The following is a 13,020-nucleotide window of genomic DNA, read 5'->3' on the forward strand; positions in this document are numbered from 1 at the left end:
AGCCCAACAGACTGACAGTCCCACCCAGGGCACCCACTGTGCAGTTTTGGGGATTGCAGGGGTAGCCTCAATGCCCCCATGGTCCTTGCCGACTCCCTGCCTCCAGTGGGAGCTTTCATTGATTTGCACACAGGGAAAAGCAAAAATGCTACTCCCTGCGTGCGGAAGAAATTATTTCATCAGTTTTCCTGACTGATGAAAAGTCTGATCCCAGTGGGCGGGAACAGTTTTCCTGCTCCTGTCCACTGGAAGCAGACTTACTGTTTGCTCTCATTCTATGTCCCTAGGGTGGGCACCTCTGGACATAGGGAGCTGGCCGAAAGGGTGGTGTTGGTTCCCAGGACTGAAATTGGCCTGGGAGGTGGGGGGGCCAGCAGCCCGACCTTCCCATTCAAAATGTGGCCAAGTCCCAGGGAGGTGGTAGCCCCTGAGCTGAAAATGGCCGGGGGGGGCTGCTGCCCTATTCGCCTTTGACTACATTGTATTAGCCCTGGGATGTTCTGGCCCCAGGGACCCTAATGAGCTCAAGCGGGAGGTCCTCATAGCCACTCCTAAATATTGGGCTAGCCCGGGGAGGCAGTAGACCCTGGGGACGTAAACGGCTTTAGGAGGGCGGCCGCGCAGACCCCTTCCAACCAAATTACTTTTGGGCAGCCCTGGGGAGGTGGCGGTCCCCAGGCCAAGATTGGCCATTGGAAGGGGGCCTCATGCACCTTCCTTGCCAACATAAATATTACTGTTTGCCCCTGAGAACTGGTCCACCCTGGGGCTAATGTTGGAACAAGTGCTGGAGACCACTCTTGTTTTTTTTTTTTAATGTTGCCGGAATTCACAGATTCTCTATAATTATCACTGCAAAAGTTTGATAAAAACTGCTTTTTGGTCCAGGCTTAGGGAGTCAGGGTATTCGGACCCTACTCCTGTATCTTTTTTTCCTTACTTTTTTTTTTTAACTGAGTCTGAGTCCCAAAATGACTGCCAGTACTTCCTGGTTGAAGTATTGGTGGCCAACTGAATGTCACTGTGGATTTTGTCGAATCTGCAGAGGATCAGCGTCCCTCGATATCTATATTTTTTTTCTTTTATTATTTCAAAAACTGCTGAAATGATTTGCACCCAAATCACCAAAAGTGATCTTTCTGGACCAAGATCTAACTTTCTGCCAAATTTGGTGTAATTCCATTCAGCAGTTCGAGCTGTAGTCATGTTCACATCCCAATGGGGAATTGCATGGGGAAAATATGTTTCTGGACCCCACCCCTTTTTCTCAACCCCTGCTTAACGGATCACCCCAAATCTTTCAACACAGTAGCTGAAGTGAGTGGCAAACTAATTTAGAAAATGTTAAGATTCGAACAATGGTGCCAACTTTATGGGTGGTAAAGGCATATGCATAGAAAAAACATGCGTGGTAAAAGCACTGCATGGTAAAATCTGCTTTGGGAACGCTGTTTCCCGTATTAGGTGACAGGCACAAGGTGTAAGATGACTGAATTGGAGAAAATGCCAACATTCAATAAGTGGCATTTTCAGAACTGCAAATTAAAATCTGACTTCACCATAAATTGTGATTTTAAATTGTAATTGCAGAGACACAGAACTTGGGGGTCCCATCTCTCCCCAAGTGGAAATTACACTTATAAAATGTAATAAGGCAATCCCAATGTTAACGTATGGGAGAGAGAGGCCGTGCAGTACTGAAAAATTAACGTAAGTGTCTTTCACTACCTGGACATGTAAAACTTCAAAGTACATGTTTAACTTTTTAAAAACACTGCACCCTGCCCTTGGGGCTGGCCAGGGCCTCCCTTAGTGGTGACCTATGTATTGAAAAGGAAGGTTTGGGCCTGGCAAGTGGGTTAAATTGCCAGGTCAACATGACAGTTTAAAAATGCACACACAGTCTGTGCTGTGGCAGGCCTGTGTCATGTTCAAAAGAGTTAGTGAAGTGGGTGGCACAATCAGTGCTGCATGCCCACCAGTAGCATTTAATTTACAGGCCCTCAGCACATGTAGTGCACTTTACTATGGACTTAAAGGTAAATTAAATATGCCAATTGTAGATAAGCCAATGGTAACTTATTTTAGAGAAAGAGCACATGCACTTTAGCACTGGTCAGCAGTGGTAAAGTGCCCAAAGTCCTAAAGCCAGCAAAACTGAAGTCAGCAAACAGAAGGTCAGAAGGCAAAAGGTTTAGGGGCAACCCCGCCAAAGCTGCCAACTCTAACAGCTACAAATTTGAGATTCTTTAGTACAACTAGTTTCATGTTCTCTAAAGAACTAGATGTAGGATTGAGAACGCACTGGGTCCTAAAAACGTACACAACCTGTGACTCTATAAATTACATTTATGTTTTGATCTGCCCTTGCGCCCTGAAATATGTAGATATGACTACAAGAAAAGCAAGAGTGAGGATTAATGAGCATAAAAACACGTATAGATGTAAAAAAACAGTCACAAAACTGATGCACCAATTCTTGACCTGTGGCATTTCAGAGGATGAATTCAGGTGGCACATCATCAAAAAGTTACAAGGGGCTTCTGAAAACAGCTTTGAAGGTCAGAACAACGTTGGATTTATAGGCTTTCCAGTGCAACACAGAGGCTGAAAGTTGATATTCCTTGGACACAGCTCAATGACAAATGATAATTCACCTCGAAAACACAGAAATTTGAGCTCACAAATGCCTGTAAATAGAACCATCTTTACGGACTGGTCCCCTTCCTTCATGTGATAACTTATGAGTGAGCAGGTGTTGTTGCATATCAATTGCCTATTAAAATATTACTCTTATAGATTATTATGAGTGAAAATCTTGAAGTATCTACAAGTTAATGATTAGAGAATTGATAGGCATGAGTAATCTGTTTAAAATGAAAAAGCTTTTGGACTAGACAGTGAATCTGCATACACACGTGAGTGCATACGCAAAAGGAGTGGACTACATTTCCCATGAATATCTAAGACTGGCACAAGCAACTTCTGACTTCTCTGGCTGTCTGCGATGGCTTGAGTAAGTGAGAAGGCTATGTGTGATCCATGATGAAGTGAGCTATATCTCTTTTATGTGTATGGGAGTACCAGGAGGGCACTGATTTAAAAAAAAAAAAAAGTTGCTATTGTGAATATAACGGTGTACTTTGAGAGAGCGCGGCTAGGTGACATTCCCTCACTCTCAGATTGTGATAACAGCTTTCAGCATTTACCTCTCAAGATTCGTTGCCCTTTGTCCTCTGAAATATCTACTTGTGAAGCATTCTTCCTACCTCCTTTGCCTGAATACTTCACTGGATAGTAGCAGGAAGAACAGTGGTATTCAAATTATGTCTTTTTAATTTGGCAAAGGTATACATTCTTGGGCCACAGTTGAAAAGCCAGACACACCAGGGTCTGTATGATCTGCCAGCTATGGACCACTTCATGTGCACCCATATCTTGTAGGTTTCTCTAAGTGACGATTCATTCAGTAAACAAAGATGAGGTGCCTGATAATAGTTGGTGGTGAGTGGGCATGCAAGATCACCCATGAATTTGGGTTCTATGGGGATCATTTTGGCCATCATGACTTTCCCCACATCCAGATGAATTTGACTAGCAGTTCAGCTTTTGGGGTGCAGTAGGTAAAGATTACTACAGGTCATGTACGGGATGGATCACATTAAATTTTATGAGGTGCACCGTACCAATCAATTTTGCTGCATCTGTGGCTAACGGCTTCTTGTAGGACTGATTAGCCTTCTATGGGCTCTCTATTGATTTTATTATAAATACTCCTGAGTATTTATTTGGCTTCACCATTCATCACTACATTTAGTTTTCTTGAATAGGACGGGTGTAAAATGCTCAGTATTTGAAACTATTTTTAACCAAGATGCAATTCAAACCATCCAGCTCTCTCACGGTAGTTAACAAGGGTAGTTAGGGGTCAGCTAGGTTCAGTAAAATGTCAGCAAATAGAGAATACTCTTATCTTATGATGGTGTTAAATGGCTATGGCAAATGGGATAGGTATTAGTGGGTGCCTATCTGTAATAACACCCTTTCAGATTATATAACCTGGATGCTTGATAGTTTATAACCCAGGGCTTGATTTGTGCTCCCATTCTGACTTTGTTTCAAGGCGGCTTCTAAAAAAACTCTGATGATTCTGTCAAAGCTTTTTCAGCATCTAACATCATTAAGAGAAGTGGAATATCTTTTCTACTGGCTTTTTAACCAGTTGGGTCACTTTCCCTGTTCTGTCCTTAGCTTGTTTTGTCTCAGATAAACTCTATTTAATGCAGCTCTACCAAAAAAAGACATCACCCTATCTAATCTGTTAGACTTTTGTTAAAGAACTCTATATTGATTTTGATTAACAAAAAAGGTCTGTAGGATTTACACTCATCCAGGCTTTTCCCTAGTTTGAGAATATATGAGAAGTCAGCTTCACACATGGAGTGTACATGCCCTTGCAAATAAATTTAATTATGTTACGAAGCAACTTAACTCTTCAACTCAGTCCTAAAAGGTACAGTTTGTGATAGAAAGTGTGGGAAAGTTCGCTCTTTGCTTTCTCATCACTAGTCACTGATCATACCCTTGTTGGTGATGAATGGCTTATTAAATAGAGCTTTCAAGGAAAGTAACTTACCTGTTTTGTTACCATTCTCAAATGTATTGTATACCCTTTATTAGGACGAGCTCTCCTCTACTTAAGTGCAATACATTTATGGACTGAATACAAGCTGAGGGGAGCGGTAAAGTTCATGGGCTATTGCTCCCTGGGTCTGCACAGATCAGATTGTAATTCTGAGTGTGTTATGTTCGATCTTTGGAGTGTTCATGTGCGGGGGGTTGCTGTGAAGTCTCCGCGAGCTCCAACGCAGACGGTTGGTGTCGCGGAACAGTGAAGCCCAGCAAAAGTTATGTGACATTCAAGTGCTTGAATATTTTGGGGTGGTACCATCAAGGGTTGTTTGGTATGATACTTAAAGCTGGAGCCAGAGAACAAGCCTTGGTTCTGAAAAAATCCATGGAAGAAGGTCCATTTGTAAAAGAGTTTCAAGTGTATTTGCTGAAGTATTAGGGAAGATTGCTGGTTTTAAACATAGAATCAAGGTGAAGAAAAATGCTATTCCCGTGAAACATAAACTTAAGTCTATCTCATAAAGTTTAAGAGACAATCTTAAAGACAAACTGAACAAACATCAGACTATGGGTGTGATTGAACCTAATGAGTCCAGTCTATGGCTTTCACCTTTGGTTGTTGCACGGAAATGCAATGGGGATATGCGTTTGTGTGTTGATTTGAGGAGTCTCAACAAGGAAATATGGGTGGACTCATATCCTTTACCTAAAGTTAGTGATCTCTTGGAAGAAATAAAGGGCACTCTTTGGTTTTCTAAGATTGATCTTGCATCAGCGTACCACCAAGTGGTGCTGGATGAAGAGTCTCACCATTATACAGCCTTCAATTCGCTATTTGGCACATTTCAATTTTGTAGGATTCCATTTGGTTTAGCATCTGCAGCCTCAGTCTTCCAGCGTATTATGCATAAATTGTTGGGAAACATCAAGGGTGAGTTGGTTTTCCAAGATGATGTATGGATTTTTGCTGAGAGTTTGGAAGAACATGATAGAGTCATCAGATTGATTATGAAATTTTTTCAGATGAGTGGTGTTGTTGTGAAAAAAGAAAAATGAGAATTTTGGAAAAAAGAAATTGAATTTTTGAGGCACTGTGTTTCCAGTAGAGGTTTAGCACCTAGGCCAGGCTTGGTTAGAGCTGTGTTGGATGCTCCTGACCCCAAGAACAAAGATGAATTGCGCTCATTCATTGGCGTGTGTGAGTATTATGCTAGATTTATCTCATGGTATGCTTCTAAAATGAAAGTGTTGTCCAATATGTTGAAAAACAAGGTTACATTTGTGTGGGACAGTGAGTGTCAAAAAACCTTTGACTCTGTCAAACAGGAGTTAGCCACTGCTAGACCTTTGAGTCCTTATGACCCTGGCAAGGAATGTATCATTACTGTGGATGCCAGTAAATATGGGTTGGGTGCAGTCTTGTCCCAGAGTTCCAATGAAGATGAGAACATAATTAGTTATGCGTCAAGAGTGCTGCGTGAGTCAGAGCTTAATTACCCTGTAATTGAAAAGGAATTACTTGCTTGTTTTTGGGTGAGTGAAGAGTTCAGAAGTTTTGTTTGGTAAGGAGTTTTGTTTTACAAACCGATCACAAGCCGTTGGTGTACATTCTCAGTGGTGACAAAATTAACGACACTACTCCACACATTGCACGTCTTACAATTGAGTAATTACAGAATAATTTTCAGGTGAGATACATTCCAGGGAAAGAAATCTTTTATGGCAGATTTTTTGTCACGATTATCCATATCTGAACAGGCTGGCTTTGACATTGATGGTGATATGGAAGATTGTTTTATAGCAGCCATTGATAAGGATGTATCAAACGTTTGCTCAGAAACTGTTTGGAAGGATGCGGACAGTAAAGATGAAGTATTGTGGGTGGCCCAAGGAAAGGTGTTTAAGTACTGAGTTGCAACCCTACCCAAAAATCTGTGATGAATTGTCCATTGAGGACAGTGTTGTGTTGAGGAATGAAAAGTGTGTACCCCCATGGAATATCCGTTTTATGTTGATTGATCATGCTCATGAAGGGCATTTAGGCTCTACCATGACGAAGAGACGTTTGATAGCTCATTATTGGTGGCCTTCATATGGACAAAGAGGTGGATGTGTTGGTTAATAAGTGCGTGGTCTGTAGTCGATCTGAAAAGAGTTATAAAGTTGTGATGCCCCCTTTGCAACCTATACCTATGCCTGAGAAAGCCTAGGTGAAAGTTGGTATTGAGATGGTGGGACCGTTTCATTCTCTACTTTATCACGGTATGCCTTCGTGTTGATGGACTATCACAGCAAGGTGCCGGAGGTCTGTTTTTTTTTTTAGAGTCGACAGCTGCCAGTGCCATACGATTTTTTAAAGATATCTTCATGAGGGAAGGGTTTCCACAGAATATTGTGTCTGATAATGGTGTCCAGTTTGTTAATCTTGAGATGGAATTTTTTATTTGGGGGGGGGGGGTTGGAGTGAAACACTTGAGAAGTTCCCTCTATCGTCCTCAAACCAATGGTTTGGTTGAACGAATTAACAGAGTGGTGGTGGAATGTATCAAGTGGGCTAAAAATAGTGGGTATGACGTCAAGGAAGCGGTGAGGTCTATGCTTTGGTTTTATCGTACTACTCTGCATTCCCTCACAAAGGTCCCTCTTTTTGAACTTTTGAAGAGAAGGCGGGCGAACTCCAAATTGTTTCCTGCCTGGTTAGCCAAGGCAGTAGAAGGTAAACTCAATGGTAAATTGGACACAGGCAAAATGCTGGAGGAAGTGAAAGAGCCACAGGAAAAAATTATGTCTAGGTATGACTTAAAAAAATCAACTAAAGGTCGAAACGTGTCAAGTCTCAAACGTTTGTCAAAAAAGGAAATGCTAGTTTTGGCGAACCTATGCTGGTGAGGAAGGTGTGTGGCAACGCTGTGATGGTCGATAAGGGAAATTGATGGAATGTTGGGAAAGTTGTTAAGGTTAGAACGAATTATGTTGATGAGTCAGTTAATGGAACTGATAGTGAGCTGTCCAGAAACAGGAATTATGACTTGTCCGGTCATGAGGATGAAGACTTGGAACACGAACACCTCCCACGAAAATTTGTTTGTAAAAAAAATATACAGTGGAAGCTCAAGGATTGTTATAGATATTAGGAGGATTTGCTTTGCAGCATAAATACTTTGTACCTTATTCTGTTGTGTCAATATTATGTTCTTATCTTTATGTATGGTTTATTTATCTTTATTAATGAAAAAAGGGAGTTAATATGTTATGTTTGATCTTTGAAGTGTTTATGTGCAGGGAGTTGCTGTGGAGTCTCCGCAAGCTCCAACGCAGAGGGTTAGTGTCGCGGATCAGTGAAGCGGTGGTTCCCTTCTTCGGAGTGAAATAAAATAAAGATGTACCTTCAAAAGTTCACCGTTCTCTGAATCTCTCCTGCTTGGATCACAACAGAGTGTTACTCTTCAAAAAATCAGAAAACCAAAAAGAAACCACCCTTGAAAAATTGAGTGGCACACCATTACTCCCCATTCCATGGGGTTAATTTTATTGAAAGCAGAAATAGGTGCAACATTTCCAAACCAAATACATTCATTCTGGTCATTCAATATCTCCAGAACTGACTTCTTCTAACTCACAAGAGTGTCCTCAGTTGCTTCCTCCTCTTAGTTATGAGCTGCTTCCTAGCCAGAGTATGTTCTACTTTGTTTGCTCTTTCTAAGTTGACTAATGATTTTTTCAGATTTGTCTCTTTTATGTTCTTCCACCATTCAGCTCTGGCTGAGAAAGCTAAATGTGCCCCTCCCTGTCACAAACAATGCATCTCTGGTTTTTACTAGAGATGTGTTTTGGGCCATACAAAATGAAAAAGAAAAATATTTACTTCCTCTTAGAGAGTTCTGCTCTTAGCGCCGTATCCTGCAGCAGATCGAAGTAGAGACTTCATTTTTGCAGCCTCGACTGACTGCTTTGCCACATTGAGATGTCTGCCCATCCACATTATGAAGCTCTCTTTATGATGGTGTGTTCACAATACAAGTGTAGGTCCTATGAACAAAATTAAAAGTGGAAGTCCTTTTCATCTGAGTGCATGCACGTTCACTTTTCGACAAGCCTAAAATTGCTTATTGTGTTTTTACTCTTCTTCTCACATCTTTCACAATCAAATTAGCACAACCTGAGTCCCCAAGGACCCACATAAGATATTACGATCAACTAAAAAATAATCAACATTCTCTCTCAACTTCAGATTAGAAGTGGGCCAAAGCCAACCTACCTCATGAATATTAAAGAGCAGAGTAGCAAATTACTACTCACCTCAATTGGAGACCGTTGAAGACGCATTAGTCCAAAAGGACATTAAACAAATGCAGAGCACCTTGTCTATGATTGCCTTTCAATAAAGCAGACTTTTTAAAATACAGCATGCTCTGTTAACAGGTAACACTACTGCAACTACAAAGGAATTTGTTTGTTTGTTTGAGAGTTAGTAGTGATGGTGTGGACTATTGCCTACTCCCCAACAAACTTTTTTTAACTCACAAAAGAGAAAAGATACTAATAAGACCCTTTCCTTTTGTGTATGAATTACCACACCAACTTGGGGTTCTGAGTAAAAAATTTCAAAGTTTTGGGAATGGATTTCACAAAACATTGAGATATATCATACTAATTTAGTATTTCTTAGGGGTGCCTACCAACAAGGCCCTTCCAGATACTGAATTGGGCTCCATTTGAAATAATGTTTTAGGAGTAAACAGTTTTTTCTAACTCCTAAAATGAGAATAGTACATTTCAAAAAGTCTTTTAACAATCACAAATGCTGATTCTGAGCATTTGGGACCGTTTGAATGCTTCATATACCTTAACCTGTATTGTTTTCTTCCTCTCCTTAAGGTCAGTGATAAATAAATAGAAGTCACTGACAAGGAATGCTTCAACGGCTGCAGTTACTGCCATGCATGACGCATGAGCGTGTTACTGTAATGTGTTCTTTGCAACATAATTCGTGGAGGCATGGATACATTTAGATTATTTTGAATGAAGTTAGATTACATACAATTACATTGACATATAAAGTGTACTACTACGGCAAAATTGCCTCTATGCGAATGTGCGTGAGATAAAAAGCTTGACTCATGGCTTGACTGAGGATTAAATTGAATGTTTCATGGCTAAGGATTCAACTTATTCAGTCATAAGGAGCATGCGAAATGAAGGCCAACCATGTTATTAATTATTGTCTCCCTAAAAAGTGGTAATTTCACACTGCTCTCCATGTAGCTTTCTGCAAATATTCTGTGACTCATAACATTACATATTTCACTAGATTTTGCCTATCCCTCTTTGATGACATTAATCTTTATCTGTGATCATTTCTGTAAGAAGATAGTCTTATTTAAATGATCCTAGAAACAAATTGTTTTAGGACTGTAACCATATTATGTTGTTGAGGAAAGGAACAGTGTTTCAGGAAATAACATTAAATGTAGCAGATCTTTATTTTCTTCATGCCTTTTCACCGATTGGGGCTCGGGACATTTCTGTTGGTTCTAAAATGGAAGTGTATCTTCTCTTTGAAAAGACAAAAAAAACATTATCATATTGAGCCACTTTTCTTCTGTTTTTTATGTTGATTCTTGAGTCATGGTTTCCTTGTCTCTGTTCCTTTTGCAGATGTTCCAGTTGATAAGCTGAGCTCCATGCCATCTCTGACCTGTGTGAACCTGAAGTCAAACCCACTCAATGCTGTGAGTCTGTCTCTCTCTAGACCGGCCATCAAATTTGAACTGCTCACCTCTGCGCAAGAGGGAAATGCTGACATTGAGACATAGATGGAACTGCACAGACTGTTTGATGCAACGTTATGTAATGACATCACTCAGGAGGACAAAATGGACACTGCGGGTCCACACATGGGCAAATTAGTGTTTCAGGGTGTGGGTTTGGTTTGGAAGTGTGTGCTCAGGTAAATAAAGGAGAATAGCTGGGGCGGTATGTTGTTTTTATTGGAAAAAAGATGTGCTTCAAAATAGAGCTCAACCCATCAAGGCGAAGACGGCGAAGAAACAAGATACTGGGCAACTGGTTTGTATGTACTTTAGCATATGAATCAAATTTTCTAAATAGCAGTGGATGTTTGTTTGAATAATAAACTAAAGCTGTTGGTACACGGGTTACTGGATATCGACATACCAGTTGTGTGATGTACCTTCCCATGAAATGATCATATAAATATAAATGCTGACATTCGTAAAACATTAGGATTATGATTTCATATATTGTGCAAAATGCGGGAAGGTGTCAATTCAGGTGATAAACTGTCCTTCTGTATACATGAGCCATAGGCTGCTGGATGTTTCTTGTTTACTCTGCTGTACCTCTTGGCATTATGTATCTGTGCTGCTGCATTTGGTAGTCATAGAGCCAGTGATGAGGATGATTTTGCCTCATCCGTTATGTGATATGTCCTTTTCCCTCTAATGCGTGATAAAATAAAGATTGTGTGCATGAATAACATTTATTGTTATGAGACTTCCTATTCAGATCAGGGATAGGGCCATTTCCACTCATGTCTCCCACACATTCCACTCTTAAGCCAGAACTGTTGTGGTCATGCAAAAGTAGTCATGAGAAAAAAAAATGTACTTTTTTCACAATTTGTTTAGATGAACTACATATTGAGTTAAATAATTTTTAGTTTTTTCATTTTAATACTACTTGCATTCTTGTAATGGAAGCATTTAACACAAGACATGAATAACTTGGAAATAGTAAGCTTAGGGTACAATGTAAAGACCTAAGTATGTTGGAGCACTGGTGTTGATGTGTGGCATCAGGTACAACTCTAATGAATAATGCAACAAAACGGGGAAAAGAAGAGTGTGATTTAAATTCACTGGTTTGCTGTAGTTTAGTTGTGATGAACATCATGTCCACAGCTGGGAGAATCTTTTCAGAAGCCTTGTTGAAATTACATCTACAATTATGTGTCCATTAAGCAATGTTCCATAATACAGTAAGCATGAGTAGGTAGCACAGAACCTGATTTTGAGCTGGGTGGAGTGTTATCCCTAGATTGATGGGGCGGATGTTGTCAGTCCAATTCCTAGTGCCCCAGTGTTACCACATCTGGGATACCTAGTGCAAGAACACTAGGCCTGAGGTTACCAGGTGTTAAAGTGCATTTACTAAAATCATTGGTCTCTCGAGCAGAGGCAGTGACCAGAAGCTAATAGCAACCCCAAATGTTTCCCCAGCCGCCCTGGAGACTCTCCACTCAACATCTACCCATCCCAATGCCCCTACAGAATGACATGCTGTGGTCTTCCCACTCACATTTACCACCTGATCAGACAAGTGGCATATCTGCATGGAAGAATACACATAGGGCCTCATTACAATTTTGGCGGTTGAATTACTCCGACCGCCAAAGCCATGGGGAGGAGGCAGCCATCATACCAGCTGCCGCCCCTCTTTCATATTACCCACTAGGCTGACCTGTGGGAACATGGTATTACAACATTCCCATTGGTCAGCCCGGTGGGAACAGTACTACATTATTGGTCTCGGCTCCCTTAAGCAAATACCATAGCACACTAGCACCCTTGTGTTGTTCCTGGTGGTGGCAGCGGTCCAACCACCAGGGTCATAATTTGGCAGTCTGACTGCCTGGAGTACAGCAGCCCGACCACCACTCCAAAGCTGGCAGTCTTAACACTGCCAGTCTCATGATGGGGCCCTTGGTATTAGTCCTTTAATTAATTTCTTCGCAATGATTCAGTGTTTATCCCAAATTATCATAGAAATATCAATGTCCTCTACATACTGCTCGGCTTCCCTTCTCCTTCACTCTTGTTGCTCCTCTTGCTTCCTCATCATGATATGGGTTATACCTGCACCTTCCTTTTCCATTCAGTTCAGTGTGCAGATCACTGTCCATGCACCTATCCTTTGGCTCCTTGATCACAGGTTAGTGATGCACAGATGATTCTCTATCTTGGATACAGGGAGAGAGGGTGGGCTGGTTGATTAGATAGATGAATTTTGTGTGTTTGATGTAAGGTGATGGTAAGATACCCTATCATAATTACTCTGACTTCAATTAAAAATAATATTTTGAATTGCAAATCCTACCTGGATGTCGCCCTTTATGTAATACGATTAGGTACAGTACAACGCCACAAAAAACATGCACACAAAAAATGACAGTAATAAATAAAATTATTTTACAGGAAATAGCAAAATAAGTACATGGCAAGAGAAGCGGGGGGTAAACCAATTTGATTTTTTTATCGACCAAATGACCTCCCAAGGCAGTTGAGCAGATTACAGTATAAGTTCCTGATGAAACCACAAAAACCTCAATAGAGTAAAAATACAGCACTCAATTATGCACAAATTATA

At 40.8% G+C, this 13,020-nt stretch overlaps 1 protein-coding gene across 2 annotated transcripts in view; it reads left to right on the top strand.

Moving 5' to 3' along the window:
• LRRC20 (leucine rich repeat containing 20) overlaps nt 1–11,131 on the top strand; it is a 1,502,316-nt gene extending 1,491,185 nt beyond the window's left edge. For both annotated transcript variants that reach the window (XM_069240374.1, XM_069240373.1), the window contains exon 5: nt 10,291–11,131. In XM_069240374.1, the coding sequence (XP_069096475.1) occupies nt 10,291–10,448 (158 nt within the window). In that variant the 3' untranslated portion in view covers nt 10,449–11,131. The remainder of the gene's footprint in view (nt 1–10,290) is intronic.
• The last annotated feature ends 1,889 nt before the right edge of the window (nt 11,132–13,020 follow it).

This window comes from Pleurodeles waltl, chromosome 6 (assembly GCF_031143425.1).
Source record: "Pleurodeles waltl isolate 20211129_DDA chromosome 6, aPleWal1.hap1.20221129, whole genome shotgun sequence".
NCBI classification, from domain to species: Eukaryota; Metazoa; Chordata; class Amphibia; order Caudata; family Salamandridae; genus Pleurodeles; species Pleurodeles waltl.